We start from the raw sequence: 18,057 nt of genomic DNA, 5'->3' as shown, positions 1-18,057 counted from the left end.
GATGTTTGTGCTAAAAGGACTATGATTCCGATATTTATATTATAAAAACACATCCATAGATTAAATAATGTATGGTAATCGAATTAATCCTAATTGAATCAATGCGTAGATATCTTAAACCTGTAATCTGTGACTGATATCAAGAAAGGTGACGAGATGGAGTTGTCCACACCCATCTCCGGATGGGTAATTCATATCTGGCGCATTCTCATTTATTTTACTCGAAGATACACTACAATGCACAACATGTCACGAACCATTAAGAGTTAAACACTTAACTGCATTGACCGTCAGCAAGTACAGATAATTTCTTTACAAATATAGCAGGTCTTAAATCTGTTTTTGGAAACAGTGAATATTTCTATAATTCTAGATTGCCTGATGATTGCTGGTCACAAACCCTAGCGACTTAATTTTAATATACTAATATTCATATTCGTGAACATGTTTCACCTTTCGCTGTTAATTTAAATGCAAAGTTGTTGCTGTAATGTTGGAACAGTTGACAAACTGCAAATAATTAAACGGTTAAAAAGTTTTCAACTTATCATGTTTGAAATTATATATATCAACCAATCGATTTAAATAAATCAAAAACACGCCCGATTTTCATGTCTTTTAAGAGATATTGACCAGGAAAGTATATACATATGTAGCTGTCGGTTAATGTATAACTGAAGTTAGGAAGAAATATTTTGTAAGAAGACAAAAACACCAACATTTCGCCTCCAGCACTCATACGATTATGCACATATATATTTAAAACATGGAAGCAAGTCCAAAATAATCATTCGTTAAACCCTATAAAATGTAACATATTATATAGTTATATTAACAAAATAGGGTCAGAAGAACTTTTTTCTTCATAGCAAAATCTTTACAATAATTCCATTGCATTGGTATAAATAATGAAATTTTAAGGATGATAAAACATACACTAGACGGACAGTCATCAACCACAATATATACATCATATATTAGACCCATATGCAGATGTTGTTTGCGATAAATGTTCACGGTATCTAAAATATCTCTTAGAGTCAGTCGATCTCGAGGCTGCAAGAATAATTACAGGACTGCGTAGAGGCACCTCCACAAAACATTGAACAAATAATTAGGCTGGGTTCTTTTTGAAAGTAGGAGAAAACAACATAAAATGATGTTGATGTACAAGATAAATAAATAATGAAACTCCATATTATCTGAGAGATCAGTTAGAATATTTGATCCTCTTTGTCGAACTGTTAACTATTCCAATAGCTTTCTTCCATCCATGTTGAATGAAATAAATAATATCGCTTCAGACCTTCAAAATATTCGTTTACGTTCAACATTTAGGGGAATGGCAACAACTGGTTCACCCGTTGTCAGTATAATGTGACCGGGTGGAATGCTGTGCTGGGTGCATTCGGCATAGCATTTCAGTGAGATAGCACTATAAAGTTGGCATCAGATCCGCGCTATCACAAGGAGACAAACACACTAACAAGCCCTGTCTCCGGCATACACACACGTTAATTGGACGTTAAACAAAATTAAACCAATCATTCTTTTATTAATTTGCTCAATGCAATTCTTTTGATTTCCAAAATGGTACATTAATGTTTCCTATTTTTTTTATTTTTTTTTTTTAATTCTTAATATTGATGATAAGGGAGGCTGGGGTTCAGAAGATCAGTTATGCTGTTTTGTTAAGAAATATTGGGAAACAACAACATAAATAAGAATATAAAGCTTTACATACATAGTGTATCAATTATATATCTAACTTGTGTTTAATATGCATCAATCAAACTATTTGGTGGGATTGAATTTCATCAGTGTGTGATACAATGGACTTTTTTGCCTGTATCTGTTGGATGCGGTAACTTAATTCCATCAAATGTTTACACCTGAAGCTCCATACACAAATTATTTTTCTTTTCTCTTGATTACATATATAGATTTTTTTATGTCTTTACGGTATCAAAAAAAGGTTAGAATTTAAACCATTAGATAAAATTATAATAAAATAGGATTAAGTAGTTGTTTCCCCTACTTGATTATTTATTTGATAATATCAACTTGTTTATATGTGTTTGTATGTGTTCTAATGTCTATGTCTATGCTTGTACCACTGTTTGTTACTGTGTTTGGAGCGGGCTTAAATAGGCTATGCCTGCTGCCAAACCCATTTGTTATTTGACAATAAAATTTATTGCAATTGAAATAAAGGATGAACAAAGAAAAATTCAATGTGTGTTTTTGTTTATTAGACTTTTGTTCGTATTTTGAACAGTTAAAAGCATCCGAGGCCAATGGTGACCAATTTATAAGTCTTATTCTACTGCTACTGTATATAGGACAGGGTTTGTCAGTGGTACAAATACGCACTACTATCCGTAAGTGTTCTGCGAACTTTACTTCGACTGAAATATATCGATTTACGCAATAAAAGAGTGGAATTTGAGAAGAAAAAGATAAGGAAATGCATGTACTACACATCTACAATTGTTCTTTAACGTGTCTATTTGCCATATTTTCTGCAAAATATTATTCTTTGTCAGTGATGTTCAAACACCTAATACGAACAATAATGACGGTTAACGCGACGTCAAGGCCGCAATGATCACGTCACATTATCATGGCGTGAACATTTTCTATTTGGCGATTTGATAGCACCAGATGATTACGAGGAAACACAAGAAAAGCTCTGGCTACGCGAATAATTCGAATTATTGGAATATCACAGTTTGAAATAAAGCACCTTGTATAATTGTTCTTCATGAACTGCAAAATGGCTTTACCACTATAGCATGACTTGACTAGTATGTAATAAATATATTTCATCAGAGTTTGCATACAAGTAGGCTGGTTGTCAGTTGTTAAGCATCACGAAACCTCCCATCATACTTATACACTCTGCCACGTACAATAATCGGTTAGTCCCTGCAGGTAGGGCGTAAGAATTGTACCTGCTGCCCCCAATTGCATGATCGTAAGAGGCGACTAAATTTGGGACCTTATCGCTTCTCTCCTTTCTAAAACACTTTCTTCTTCCTAATGTCTCCCTTGACAATGCCTCACTTTTGGCCATTTGTTGAGCGTTCGCCCCTGTGAGGAAGGCTTTGGGTTCTGTCCCCTGGCCGAGACATACCAAAGTCTTTAACAATGGTAGTTTCTACTCCTGCTTAACGCTCAGCAAATTAGGAGGGGGACGACTGGTTCGCCCGTTGTCAGTATAATGTGGCCGGGTGAGGCGTCCTGCTGGGTGTCTTCGGCAGTATGTTTCAGTGAGGTAGCACTATAAAGTCGGCATCAGTTCCGCGCTATCACAAGGAGATAAACACGAACATATCGCAGCCTCCCAAAATACACACACATACACTACACGCATGCATCTTGCACACAGGGGAGGCCGCCCTTAAATGACCTTAGCTGTTAATAGGACGTTAAACAAAATCAAACAAACAAACAAACAAACAAACAATAATCGGAACCTTTCACAAATTATGATCAGAGATACTCGTAGTGATAGGTCCCGACCAAATATTGTTGTATACCAAAAGACGTCAATGAAATAGTATTGACTGTTTGACATAATCAGATGTTCATGTCCCGATTCTATGTCATGGCTTGGCGACTTCATTTCCAAATGAACTTGAACAGATTTACACAAAATTCATGTATAATACCTGTTCTCAATGTTCCAAGTCTAAGGTCATGGTCAAAATTACTATTTAAAGAAACATGTCATCGCTAACTCTAATCATGTCCTACAATCTGTTCATTGGGGTTTTAAAAATGGCTTCTACAGGTTTGGAGTTTAACACATGAATATGAATTATTGAACTATACATTATGAGTGTCAACCATCAACATTAAAAGAAAAGTAATAGCTACTCAATTCAAGACAGACTATAAATTATTTATTATAAGAAAAAAATAATTTTGTGCGATAAACTACATCAATTGTTATATCTATATACAATTTAAATATAAAGATATTTGTATATTTATGAACGTTTATTTGTTTAGGTTTTCATATTTTTGAAAAAAATCAAACATGTTCGTATTTTTTACTTTTACAGGCAAGCGATTAAGTTGTCATTGTACTCCAACCTTCCTGTTCAGAATTAAAATATACCAATTTTTAACAACTCACTTGTATCTTTTGTTTTCTCCAAGTAATACATACGGTAAGAAATATATTGATTATTTCAGAATCACATCACTGCGGCCTTTAATTTAAGGTTAAGTCGTTTACATCCCCTGCACCTGTCGCAGTTACTGTGTAGGTCAGCTAGTGATGCGTGAAGGCCTTTATCTTTATGAACATCCTTCGCAGTCGTTCGATTATTAGAAACACTGATGGATGTTGCCTTAGGTGATGGCGTTTTGTGGCTGATCTCATTAAGACACTGTTGTTTCTCGTTCTTTTCGAGCAACTGTTTCGGTACAAGTTGTTGACATTCTTGCACGAAGTAGTTTTGCGTGTGTTCTTTAGGTTTTGTCTTTTGATTATTACTCGAGGTGTGCGATTGTTTACCGTAGTCATATTCAAGTTCGGTCATGCTCCCTCCAGGTTGTTGGTTGGGCAGTGCTTGCAGGAATTGGTTGTGATTGATGCCGTTAGATAAATATATTTGACTACTTTTCAGGTTATAGTTATTAACGTCAACCCGTCCTTTACTTGAATCTTTTCTGTCATTTAACTGAATCTGTACACAGCCGCACATGTTCGACTCTCCTACAGCACACGGATAGCATGGTAAAAAAGATGTACGTGTATTCCCTGTTGCACCCACTTGCTCCTGTTCACAAGGTCCTGCTTTTGAAGATATCGTTAAACATGACTGATAATATCCGGTTTGCATAGTACCAATGTCAGAATACATCAACTGTGATGGCGATTGGTTATATGTGACTCCGTTTAATTTTATCAAACAATCCTGTGTTTTGTTAACATCATTGTCAGTTTGATTCTGTAAAGAGGTGAGTTGGCTCTCCGTAGATAGATTCAAAACGTGTGCAGGTGACGGATGTTCATGGTTCGATCTCGAATTAAATTCATCCCAGTTTGTGTTGTTTATTGTTTCCTCAGTGCTATCAAGAGGAAACGGATCAAACATGTACGTATACTCTATTTCGTCATCGTCTGAAACATTTATTACCTCAGCTAGGCCAGCATTTCTCGCACCACTTGGTTTGGTGTAAGGATTGGAAAGCGACTCCATCACGGGGGCCGGGAAATTGTCGTTGGTATTATTTGAACACTGTGGAAATAATTGAACATTGTTAGTTTTTCCGAAATAATTCCTATATTTTCCGTTCTCGCTTTGTTGCATCGTTCCTAAGTCAGCTTGTATGCGGTCACGCCGTTTGGGAATGTTTTCCACTTCATATTGACAAGTATTGGCATGTACCCTCGGCTTCTCGACTGTCGTCCGAAGAATATCTGATGAGTACTTGTTTACTTTGAAATCGGCTTTTTCTGTACTTTGTCTGTGGTATTGGCGATATTCATACCCCTCACTTGACGTTGGTGACGAATACACATATTTTCGATAACATCTGCTGTGATTCATAGACGTGTTAATACGCTGTCCAAAGGATTCGCCATTGAACAATTGTCTTTGATCACACATTATTTTGTAGCTTCAAGTACCCACAATTACGCCATGCGGTAACATTAACTAAATGACCGCGCTGGGAGTGAATTAAATGTCGTATGCTCGCTGTTCGTAAACAAACTAGACGGTGTGCGTCTGACACAGTATAGTCGCGCTTGACGTGTTGTCTACCCAGGAGCTACGCTTACACTCTGGAACGGGCTGAGCTAGTACCCTATAGGTCATATGAACCACTGAATGGGATAGGACACTACGCGGAACAACAAGGGAGCAGATGACACATAAGAATCTAACTAACAACGGCGTGTTACTTGTATTCAAAATATTTTAACTGGAAGGGTTGAGAAAGTTCCCGAACTATAATTGAAAAACCTCTTCCGTTCATTGTATTCTGTTGTCCTTTTCATGAGCATTTATTAAGTACTATACGATTATAAGACTCTTTTATGCCCAGGGGGGTAGGATATGGAAATTCCACCCGAAGGGTTTTCAAATTTTGTAAAATCCAGTGGATTTTCCCTATCTTACACCCTTGGACATAAAAGAGTATTTTTCTCTCATTCCTACCACCAGAATAAGCTCAGAAACCATGAAAATGCGTTTGGACTGGCCAGATTTTAAAAATATCAATTTTCCCCCTGAGCATTTTAGACGAAAACATTTGGCCAGCCATATTTGCAAACAGTGTTTGCGCAGAAAAAAATAATCACATCTTTCTAACATGTAAGGTAAATATATATTAAAAGGTTTTAATTTTACACGTCGCCTTTGCCACATTGCGGCATCGGATAGTTTAAAATTCATGACGTCACGTCATTGTTGAGCCAATGTGACGTCATGTCACGTGAAATGGGGTGTAAGATAGACATTTCTTACATCCCTTTCTTACCCTTGACAGCTCTATGTTACACACAGGGAAATGAAAGAATACAGTTTACATCATCTTGATAAAACTGATGGAATTATTCTTAAATATATTCAACGTCATTGGAAAAATAAAACATCACAATTTTTGTTTTTGTTATTTAAAGTAAAAAAAAACCGCTCATTGATAATGTTTCGCGAGCGGCCGCTACACTCTGGTGTGTCGAGACCTAATTGTTTGCTTTTATATTTGTACAAAAAACCTAATACCGCCGACGGTGTCGGGTGCGTTATTACAGCACACTGGTACACTGTGTCATGGGCTACTGACTGTAAGTGCAAAAAATAACTTACCTGACAGGAGACGGTCGAGGCAGTCTCGATTAAGTAAAGTTACAAATCTTCGTAAATTCGGAGTACAAGGCTAAAACCAGCCATATTTGATGTTACCCTCTATCGAATACAATTTCATGAATATGGCATTAATATACTAATAGTGTTACTTGCAATCGTTTAAACTAATGGTACAACTGAAGATTTGCTTATAAAATAGAATATCGTAAAACAGCAATGACCTAGATACCTATGGTATGTGTCCTGTTTTTAGAACAGATAGAAAAAAGAATGCACATGCTGTTACACACTGATGTACCATACCGGCTAATGTGGGAACCCCGTGCGAAATTGGGGATTTGCACTTGTGCCCTCTAATTGGCGCCTACAAATAATTCTGCTGCATCCATTGCAATATTTGGGATCTTTATTTTTCTTTTTTCTTTTTTTCTTACAACCTTTTATTTCCTAGCGCCTTGCTTAGCAATACCTCTCTTTTAGCATTGATGTTGAACGTTTGCCTAGGTGAGGAAGGCAATGGGACCTGTCCCCTGGCCGGGACATACAAAAGTCCTTAAAAATGGTAGTTGTTATTCCCTGCGCTAAGCGTTCAACATTTATGATAATGTAACAACTGCTTCACCCGTTGTCAGTATGATGTGACCAAGCAGAATGCTGTGCTACGGCTTTCGGCATTGTATTTCAGTGAGATAGCCCCAAACACATATACATACATGCACGCATACACAAAACACGTGCCCATAGCTGTGGTTAGGACGTTAAACCATACACAACCAAGTATGTTTTGTTGTGGTACATAAATCGACAACTTACTTCCCTTTAAATATTGGCAGAGGGACTATCATAAATTAATAGATAATGCACACAAAGCCTATTTAAGGTGGCATAACATTTAACAAATATTATTAAAAAAAATGATCTATTTGTTTTTTGTTGTAGATTCATCGACTTTTTTTCCCTCCGAAAGGTGCAATCTCATTCAGCCAATTCAACAAAGATTCCCATTTGACAAAACAGTTATGATTACGATGAGTAGACGCAGAAAATAAAAATAGGTGCATAAGGTTCGACGTCTAATCAACCGCTAAGGTCATTAAAGAGTGTGCCGCCATGTGTTATTGATCCGTGCATAAATATTTTTATATGTTTATTATCTATTCCAAATATTATACAGTGCAAATGTTTAGCATGGCATTGTGCATCGACAAATTATTTTCTCAATATTTGCTGTCTTAAAGGCTATCATTATAATGCATGTTTTATGTAGTATTTAGAAACAAATGAAATCATGCACCTAACAACGCTTATGATGTTATTTACTTCATAAATTCATAAAAAGTGAAAGGTAAATAAATCCTGAGATAAGTTTATATATATGTGATGAAAACAGAAATGTCTTGGCACTAGTTATGCAAAAATGATATAATAAAAAAAAATAAAAAAAAATAAGAAAATGGAAATGAAAATACAAATCTAGAAGTGTATCAAAAATGAAGAGAAAGATGTTTATTCTAAATACATACATAAACATTTGAAAAGTTCCTTTAAATCTTTTACTTTTATCGCCGTGGAAAATTGCAGAATAGTGTACCTGTTTAAAAGTGACTTTTATTTCGATATTATAAGTCATATGTCCGACCCAGACGTGAGACGTTATCCAGCTATACAGACACTTTTTAATGTATATGTACCACTGTCATCAAGGAACTGTGACATATCCGCTTTAAGTCTGGATATGGAAATGTAATCGTGATTACAAGATAGTCAAAGAAGATGGGCTGATTTAACCGCTCCAGTTGGAAACCATTCACTTGACAGACAGGGTATTATCAATTTTAACCTGAAAAGTGTTGCTTTGTATAGGACATTTCGGTTTTATCCCTTAGTTTTCTTATTTCTATAAGTAACATTTAATTTTTGATATGCTCTGCTTACTGATCAGTAATTCTGTTTTTCTAAAATCTCACTATTTGGTATTGCAGTAATGTCTTCATTCCACATGTAATTTGGAAAAAAATACGTTTTAATTTATTCTTGCTGAGCAAATAAGTAAAATACAGTAGAAGGTGTGCTATGACAGTATGAATAATTAATTGTGCTGCATTTCACAGATAACTTCACTTTTTGTAACTCAGAAACTTTATTTTAAAATGGAACTGTATTCCATTTTCAACCAAACAGAGAAATTAAAAGTGTTGGTACTCGGAGATACACCAAAGTATTGAAATGATGTTATTTTCTTTTTGCACATTTTTTACCACACATGTGAACATATACAAGCACTCACGTACACAATAGAGGCTGTTTAAAAGACGATTTAAGTTCTTATTTTTTTTGAGTTCGATATCATGCCATCTAAATTATGTTGAGGCTATATAAAAAGGCACGACCAGGATTGCTCACAAACCATGAACGTTTTAAATGGATAGTAGTAAAGATATTACATTACATTCAGTACACAAAAACCACATGAACTCAATAGATGTAGGGGACCGACAGAGCGTCGTGATGAAGTACGTTATTATGTCACGGATCCTATTACAGTATGTATTGATTTGGTTGAAAATTGACAATTCACGCAAACATATCGAGTACTTTATATGTGGGGAATGGGCGACACATGTGTAGCTCCTTATATACAATAAGGATTGTTAAATGCGAGAACTTTACAACGAGCATACTGAATTAACAAGAACTGATAGGAATAAAAGGCCGCTTCCATGTTAGGTTATACACAATACAGTATGTGTACAATATTGGCATCTAGAAATTCTTTAGGTAATGACCTACACACCTGCAACGCTTTTTAGTCAAGGACAGAAATACTGGAAGCTTCTGTAGTGAAACGTCACGGTTGACCCAACAGACTTACGTAGTTGACGGAACAAACGGCTACATAGAAAGACATAACATCAAGTATAAATATGTTGTTTGAACGGAATGTGTCAACTGAAACGCTGACACCTCAGTATATATAAATATACATGTATATATGTGTGTATTAATAGTCTTAACACTTGTTTGTTTTTATCCAGTGCCCACATTTGGCAATACTGTCAGTATAACCTCTGAAACTTATTTTAAAATAGTCTTATGTATTTGAAACGATAGTCCCAAATGTTGGAACAGCCTGCCAACATCTATCACTGAGAGTCAGACATTGAATAGGTTCAAATCAGAATGCAGAAAATACTTAAATAATATATACAAACAAAAATTTGATTAGAACTATGTAAGTATATATCTCCTAGGATTTTATGCTATAGCACCTATGTCACATATGTTATCAAATTTTAGGTTTAATTACACTCTTTCTTTCTTTTTTGGTCTTAGCTCAAGCTTTCTATTAGTATTTATTATTTTTGGATATTATTCCCGACTGATGTTTTGTTGAAGGACTGTGTGCTTCTAAACATACCATTATCACGCGTCTCCAAACGAACAAGCCGTCCCGCTTCTGTAGCTTTTTCTGTTGTGTTCTGTTTTGCTCTCAGGCAAAGGCTAACATATATGTATGTTAATTAGACACAAGATATGTTTCTTAATTTTAAAATGCACATAAGAATGTATGCTGTGCATGACATTTGATCAATTCACTAATGTTTTAATTACACACGTGACATATTCTCGACTTTCCAAAACTGTGATATTATAATTTTATCTGTGATATGCTTCTGCCTTAACCTAATGTACTGTATGTGTGTATGTGTACTATGTATTTCTTAATCATGCTTTAAATATTGTATATGTTATGTCGACCACATGTTATCTGATTCCCACACCATTCACCCAAACGGATCGAAACCAGCATGACGAGCTTTTACGCAAACAAGATCGGGTAAACGTTCAAGCCTAATTAGGTTTGAGCTGTAACAGCCTGTGGCGAATGCATACGTACGCAACCGTCATTTACATTTTAAGTAACTGATTTGGTTTGGTTTGGTTTGATTTTGTTTAACGTCCTATTAACAGCTACGGTCATTTAAGTACGGCCGCCCCTGTGTGCAAGATGCATGCGTGTAGTGTATGCTTGTGTATTTTGGGAGGCTGCGATATGTTCTTGTTTGTCTCCTTGTGATAGCACGTAACTGATGTCGACTTTATATTGCTACCTCACTGAAACATACTGCCTAAGACACCCAGCAACCAGTCATCCCACTCCTAATTTTCTGAGCGTTAAGCAGGAGTAGAAACTACCATTTTTAAAGACTTTGGTATGTCTCGGCCAGGGGACAGAACCCAAAGCCTTCCTCACATGGGGAGTAACTGAATGTCGGGTCATTAAATGTTAGGTTAAAGATATCTGGGCCACGGCTAAATGCAAATTTACTTTTGTTTCTCTTTTTTTTCAATTTTTCTTTACCATAAAGTTTTTTATAATAGGAAATCCCATTGATGAAGAATACGGGCAGCGCATCATAATTTCATATGCCAATCTTATATTTCCTTGTGCAATTTAAAGTGTTTTCAATATGGTTTTCTTCTGGAACACATGTTTTATTTGTACTTTTAAAAGGTCTTTCATTTGCTCATCATTTGTTTTATCGGTATTGAGTTCGAATTGCTGTTTTATCGACAGTTCGTTATGCTTTTGTTTAAAATGTGCCCTGTTGTTTCATTTTAACCCGGATCTCGATTTGAGGACAAGAGATTACTTGTTTAGGACTTAGATTTACATGTAAACTTCATGGAATTTGAAATGTCCAATAAGCATTCATAATGACTTTTAATACCAACGAAGGATGCCGATAAAACATGTATAATGAAATTGCTTCAAACCAACAAAAAGGTCAAAGTGGAGACTAAGTTTGCAAGGAACGCAACATTATTGAGATATTTACTGTTTCGACACGTGTTGCATTATTATAGGGTGTGTTTGATGATTATCAAAAAGCTCGCAGGTGCATACCGTTACAGTGATATAAAGTTGACTTCTATACGCTTGTAATGTTTGTATTTTTTTTATATAACATTGCACCGTCAACGATAGGCAATAACGCAGAATGTTTTGCATTATGTGAAGCTTTGATAATTTAATTGCAAATTTCATTGCACCGAGTGGTGTTGTTGCCTGAAGAGAGGGCTTATAATTAGGAGGAAAAATATAGCAAATATTAAAGAATCCGGATATACATCAAACATTATCGCACCTCGGACAAAAATGTCCAAAATCCATTGGTTTAGAGCTGTCACGTGGTGACCCTCTAATTTTCTATATAGGGTCAGTAGGATTCCATTATAGGGCAATATGGCCGCCCACTGCTCACCGCTTCAAAACTAAAACAACAGATACCGGGTACCTGAATATTCTGAAATGATAGGAGTTGCTTCTCCTACGCCAGGCAAAATTAGTAAGACGCTGTAGCAAGCGACCGTCTTTTGTATTAGCGTGGGTGCCGTCCCCTTATCTAAGCGTTTCGGTGACATTGAGAGACAACAGCACAACAACAACATGGAGAGATTTGGGCAGACGACAACGGAAGAAATAGACAAGAAGCGACTAAACAGTCAGTCTGCCCAAACGCAAAAGGCCAACAAGACGTGTGTGAAGTGTTTTAAGGATTATCTCATGGAGAAACATCAGGATGTGGATTTTGAAGGCTATACCGCAGCGAGGTTAGACGAAATTTGTTAAATATTCATATTGTTTTGTTATGTATTACATCACTTTCATTTTAAGCAAAAAGGGTCCTCGATGCGATAAATTCGTTATATAGTCAGTTACTGACCCTCTATAGTTCTGTAGAGGGTCAGTAACTGACTATATAACTAATATTGTTTACTCTTTCACATAATATGTCATCAAATCAACATTAAATACCTTGTGTTGTTGAATTTAAATTCTGGAAACTTACCCTTCTGGTGCTCCGTCTAAGTCAGGGGTTGGGTTACATATGGACTCAGCTTGTGTAATTAACAGACAAACTGAAAGTAAAATGGACAATTATATATTATATGTCTCAGATTCAACAAAAGAGGCGACTAATATGGGAACCCCCAGCGGAATTGGGGATTTGCTTTTGTGTCTATTTCTGACTACCTTTTATTTCCTAGCACCTTGCACAAGGTCGGGACACATATGTACCAAAGTACTTGAATATGGTCTTAGTTATTTCCGTTCATAACGTTAAGCATTGAGGGGAATGGCAACAACTGGTACAGCTGTTGTTAGTATAATGTGACCGGGCGTAATGTTGTGTTTGGTGCCTTCGACATGGCATTTCAGTAATAAAGCACTATAAAGTCGTCATCAGATCCGCGATATCACACTAAAATACCCTGTCTCCGGCACACATACACACATGCACGCTTAAATAACCTTAGCTGTTGCTGTTAATAGAACGATACACAAAATAAAACCAAACCAATCAACAGTGTATACTGTTAAACATTAATAAAGACGAAAAAGACGTGAAAACCACATAAAAAGGAGCTTGAACTCTAATTTGACTCATATAAAGTAGTCATTGATAGAAACGTATTGTCTTTGCATAATTGTTGAGCGATATCATTGTAAACCTATGTTGTTTAAAAGTTTAGAAAGTTCTTAAACGTTCTGAAAGGCGAGTGAAACACAACAAAGACCGGTTATCAAAATTTTCAATTTACGAAGGAGGGGAGATAACCTGTACGTGTACACTCTTAGTGTCATGAATGTGTGATACACATGTAAGGCAGTGTCAGGTTTTACTTTATTTGCAGAGAGGTAGTACATGCAGGAACCTTCAACCAACTGTAGACTGAACGCCAAAGGGAAAGACGGAGGCCTGACCCCTCTCGAAAGAGAGTGTTAGAAAAGGCATTCTAGTACTTTTGAATTAATAAGTGTTTAATGTATAAAGATAATCCATATATAGTACTGTAATCCACCCAAGAGCTCAAAGAGTTATATTATACATAATAGGGCCAGAGAGATATTAAAGGAAGTCTTTAAAGGGACAGGTCATGTATACTGATTATATTGAATTTGTTCATTGTGTTATTGGTTGACATCGATATTGCATCCTTAGAGGGATATTATCATATGTTGGAGAAACCCCTGTATGCTTATTTATATATAAAGACAAGCTATACTTTTCAAATATGTATATTACACATACATGTGATGCACCTTTAAAGTCTGGTAATAGTAACATTGTGCTAAACAATTAATAACGCTGCGTCCTACAGCTGGTTCATCCTTAAGGACTAGTCGGTGATGCTAGAGGCCAAAAAGTTAGAAACCAAAGGTATATTGATCATCGCTTTACTTAATAATTGTATTTTTAATTTATGTTCAACCTTGAGGATGAACACACTTGGTAGCCTCTTTTCCAAGCATGCTACTGGCCAAATAACATCACCCTGGGTATTTTGGTTAGTCAGTAGAAGTTGTTTAAAATAAAAAGTTGACGCCAGACGGACAGACGCCGCACCACGATGGGCTTAAAACTATTCCAAGTTAGATATGCTTTGAACGATTCGCAAGGGTCACTTGACGAATAAGGGGACATCATCCTGATTTACGTTATCAGCAGCAAATCAATAATCCTCGATATTTACTGAACCTGTTAATGTGTCTTGTGTGTTAATGTGTATTGTGTCATAATATTGTAATACTAATGTTTCTCACTTTAAAATAAAATAATAACAGTTATACAATAATTAAACTTGTTATGGTGTTATAAGAATAATCAAGCGAATTGCTTAGCTGCCTTGTATGCCTCTCCACTCATAACAAAAACAACGTAAACAAGAAATGTGAATGAAAAAGTGCACCCAAAGGGTGACATTTGTACTTATTTTGGTGGTTTAGCCACCCAGTGGCTTCTATCAAGAAGTTCTTATTATTTTGCAAAACACATAAATACAAATCAGTTGCAAATATACCAACTACAACCAAAAACATTAGGTATCATAAGTTGTGTTAGCCAACAAACGCCACGACGACATTGAATGTATTCCCTAAAAGTTCCTAACGTCAAAACTGATTCAAAAGAGAAGAGGGGAATAGTATACCATCGCATGGTGTTGAGAAATAAAGAGCCAAAATGTATGAAACAGATAAAAACTATTAATAATAACAACCTTTTAAAAATCCCGTCCTAATTTGGATCCTTTGCATTGTATTATAGACCTCATGGTTTTTATGTTCCCTTCCCATCAAACATTTATTATTATTACCACAGTCGAAGTTTTCGTCATTTTATCACGATTGCACATGCAATGGATTTAGCTATACAATGACTGGAGTTTAATGTGATTTATTGCACACTTTTTTATGGTTGGGTGTGTGAAAACGAGTGAGGGCACTTAGAATCATCTATTGGATATGTTACTGACAGTTTAGTTGGATCGGATTGCACGGAAAGAAATAATAATAAAGAATGTTTTATTAAAAAAGACGTTTGTAATTTCCGTAATAAGTTGATTTTTATGTGTTGAATTTGCTGATATTATCCCCATGTTAATCGCCTATTACGATCAGTCAGTGGATACAGCAGGCCTATTCCCTCCCCCTAACCTGCGATCAGTCAGTGGATACAGCAGGCCCATTCCCTCCCCCGAACCTGCACGGGTTTATTGATAAGATAAGTTCATACGGGCGTTTCTCATTGGTTTTCATAATTTATTAATTGTTAAACGTTTGTTATAATATATGTACAACAAAACTAAACGTTAAAGAAATTACACAAATATGGAACAGGAAGTATTTAATAGAGGAGAGGATTTTAAAGTCCTCGTGCCATAACAATTATGCATCGTGCTACAGCAAATTTCATAAGCTTCAGAAGAAATGGAAACAAATTTTGCAATTCTCTTAACAACATAATCATATGCTTCAGCTATTTAAAAAAGGATTACATTGTAACACAATGTTGTAAAAATAATAATGTAAAAAAAGCAATAGCAACTTTCCTTTCATTGTAAAAAGTTAATTAAGTTATCTTATTCCCCTGATTGCTGTCCTCATAGGTATTACGTCATTGAATACACTGATGTAAAATGGCTATTACATTGAATAGCCGGATCTAAAATAGATAAAAGCCAATTTCAAAATCCCCAAGGCAGTATCCTACATTTGAATAAATGCATAAAACATTTTGCAACTAAAAGAGATTAATTAAGCACGATGGATAAACAATTTCAATTAAAACTGAATACATTTCCTGTTCTGTAATCAACATTCAACTGTCCATAGATTCCGTGCCAGTTACTATGATCCAGACTTGCCGAGCTCAAAGACAAATCAACATGATATATTCTATTACTATTTTCGATTTCTGTATAATTAGGGAGAATAAAATCGTATCATAGAAACTAAGGAAACACAATAGTTTGTAGCTTTTGAAGAAAATTCATACAATTTGTATTTAATATTTGTATGACTTCTTGTGACGCTTATTGTATTTCAACTGAGCCCTGCAGGGCCCAGACTCGTGTTAAGACTCGTTGGCTGCATCACAGCTTACAGTTATTTGTTCGTTATGTGCTTTTATGGTTTTGCTTTTTGATATTCAAAATCGATTCGAGGTGACTCAAATGCACAAATAGAAATGATTTATATTTAAATATTTTAAACACAGTATGTAAAACAAATGCGAATATTAAACAAATGGCGTCTTAAGCTGATGACTGAGCGCCTACACAAGAGATTGAAAAGTGTGTTCCTTTTATACTGATCGTGATTGCTATCGTACAAGTGTCATCAGTCATGACACCTTAACTTGTCAATCAAAGTATTCCCTCAGGCGTAACCATATCCGGATGACTTCATCAGAGTAGGTACAAAATTGCAGGTTTAGCGTGTGGTTATATTAATCTATATTTTGACTTTTTGGTTCATTATGAATTAATCCTATCATGAACAGTGTTGGTCAACTTTAATACTAGTGCTGTTCAACAAGTCAGAAGACTAGTTATTTAATAAGATTGCATATTTTATTTATAGACAGATGAAGTGAACATTGTATTGAAAGGATATGGTTTGATTCAGTAAAAAAAAAACTACAATTGGATTATGAATAAATTCCAAGCAGCTGTCTTGCTTGGCAATGTCCATATGGAATAAAATATTTCTAGTCTTGCAACATCTTTACTGGAATACAGATACTGGGTATTGCAGTACAATCGAAAAAGATATATATCATTATTGCTCCAATTAGCAGCAGATTAATTTGGTTGATGTAGTGAGATACAATAGGTATATTTTCCCGAACCTTCAGTTGCATTATCTTTTAGTAGATGTGACCTTGACTTCAGAAACTTGTTTACACCTTTTGTATACTATTGGTCTATTACCATATTAAATTTCATAATTGTCAGTCTTTTGGATTCCGACAAAAGGACCGTAACCCCATGGCCTATATATAGAAACGGTCATCTTGACGTTTATTCTCTATTTCACACAATGCACCATCATGACAAGTTTCAAATTCAACAATCATTTTAATTCAAACATAAGAACCGAACACCCCGGTCTATTATAGTTATTGCCATTGACCTTGACATTAGAAATTTTAACGTATTTTTAAATCACAGTATATCGCCAGGTCAAATTTTGAAAAGATATTTGTTTCCTTAGATAATCTCCAAAAAACCAATGTGGACGGACCGACAAACGGAAACCCAGACAGACGGGCAACGTTGTTAAAATAGGCCAACCGCGGCTTCAATGCGGAGTAAAACAAATCTATAATTGTTCTGCTACATAAACTTATCACTTTCATTGGTGTCAGATGACAGTGAAAATTGAATTTGAATAACAAAACACTGATAAAATACATTAAATTGCATTCCAACATCACACTTGAATTGTTGAGAAATGCATACTTGCAAAAGAGAACAAATCATCTAGGACAGAACAAATAAATGTGGGACACATTATCAATCAAAACAATCCTTCACATAACACGTACATCTTTAAAACCATTGACGTAAAATTTACATGTTTATGTCGTCGTATCAACGTTTTAGCCGTTTTTGTTCATTTTTAGACAGGATTCAATACAGCCATAAGGATATATTACTAATGAGCGCCTACACTGTCCAGACGTGCTCAGACTTAATGTCAACACTCCTCATACCATTTTTATTAATTAACGTTTTAAACGTAGACACATCTCAACATATATGACCATCTGTAGTTAAACATGGTATTCATAAACGTTTCATTAATGAAGATTCAAGAGATTAATTCCCGTGTCTCTACAATTTCTAACGAAGAAAAATTTAATTGGCGAATTAA

At 35.5% G+C, this 18,057-nt stretch overlaps 1 protein-coding gene across 2 annotated transcripts in view; it reads right to left on the bottom strand.

Moving 5' to 3' along the window:
* The window catches only part of LOC110459110, a 51,916-nt gene that overhangs the window by 28,667 nt on the left and 5,192 nt on the right, over positions 1 to 18,057 (bottom strand). For both annotated transcript variants that reach the window (XM_021511207.1, XM_021511206.1), the window contains one exon: positions 12,686 to 12,755. In XM_021511207.1, coding sequence (XP_021366882.1) covers positions 12,686 to 12,755 — 70 coding nt within the window. The remainder of the gene's footprint in view (positions 1 to 12,685; positions 12,756 to 18,057) is intronic.

The sequence above is a fragment of the Mizuhopecten yessoensis genome, unplaced genomic scaffold, assembly GCF_002113885.1.
Source record: "Mizuhopecten yessoensis strain PY_sf001 unplaced genomic scaffold, ASM211388v2 scaffold9969, whole genome shotgun sequence".
Taxonomy (NCBI): domain Eukaryota; kingdom Metazoa; phylum Mollusca; class Bivalvia; order Pectinida; family Pectinidae; genus Mizuhopecten; species Mizuhopecten yessoensis.
The sequence above is the reverse complement of the archived record's forward strand: the minus strand, read 5'-3'. Positions and strand labels throughout refer to the sequence as shown.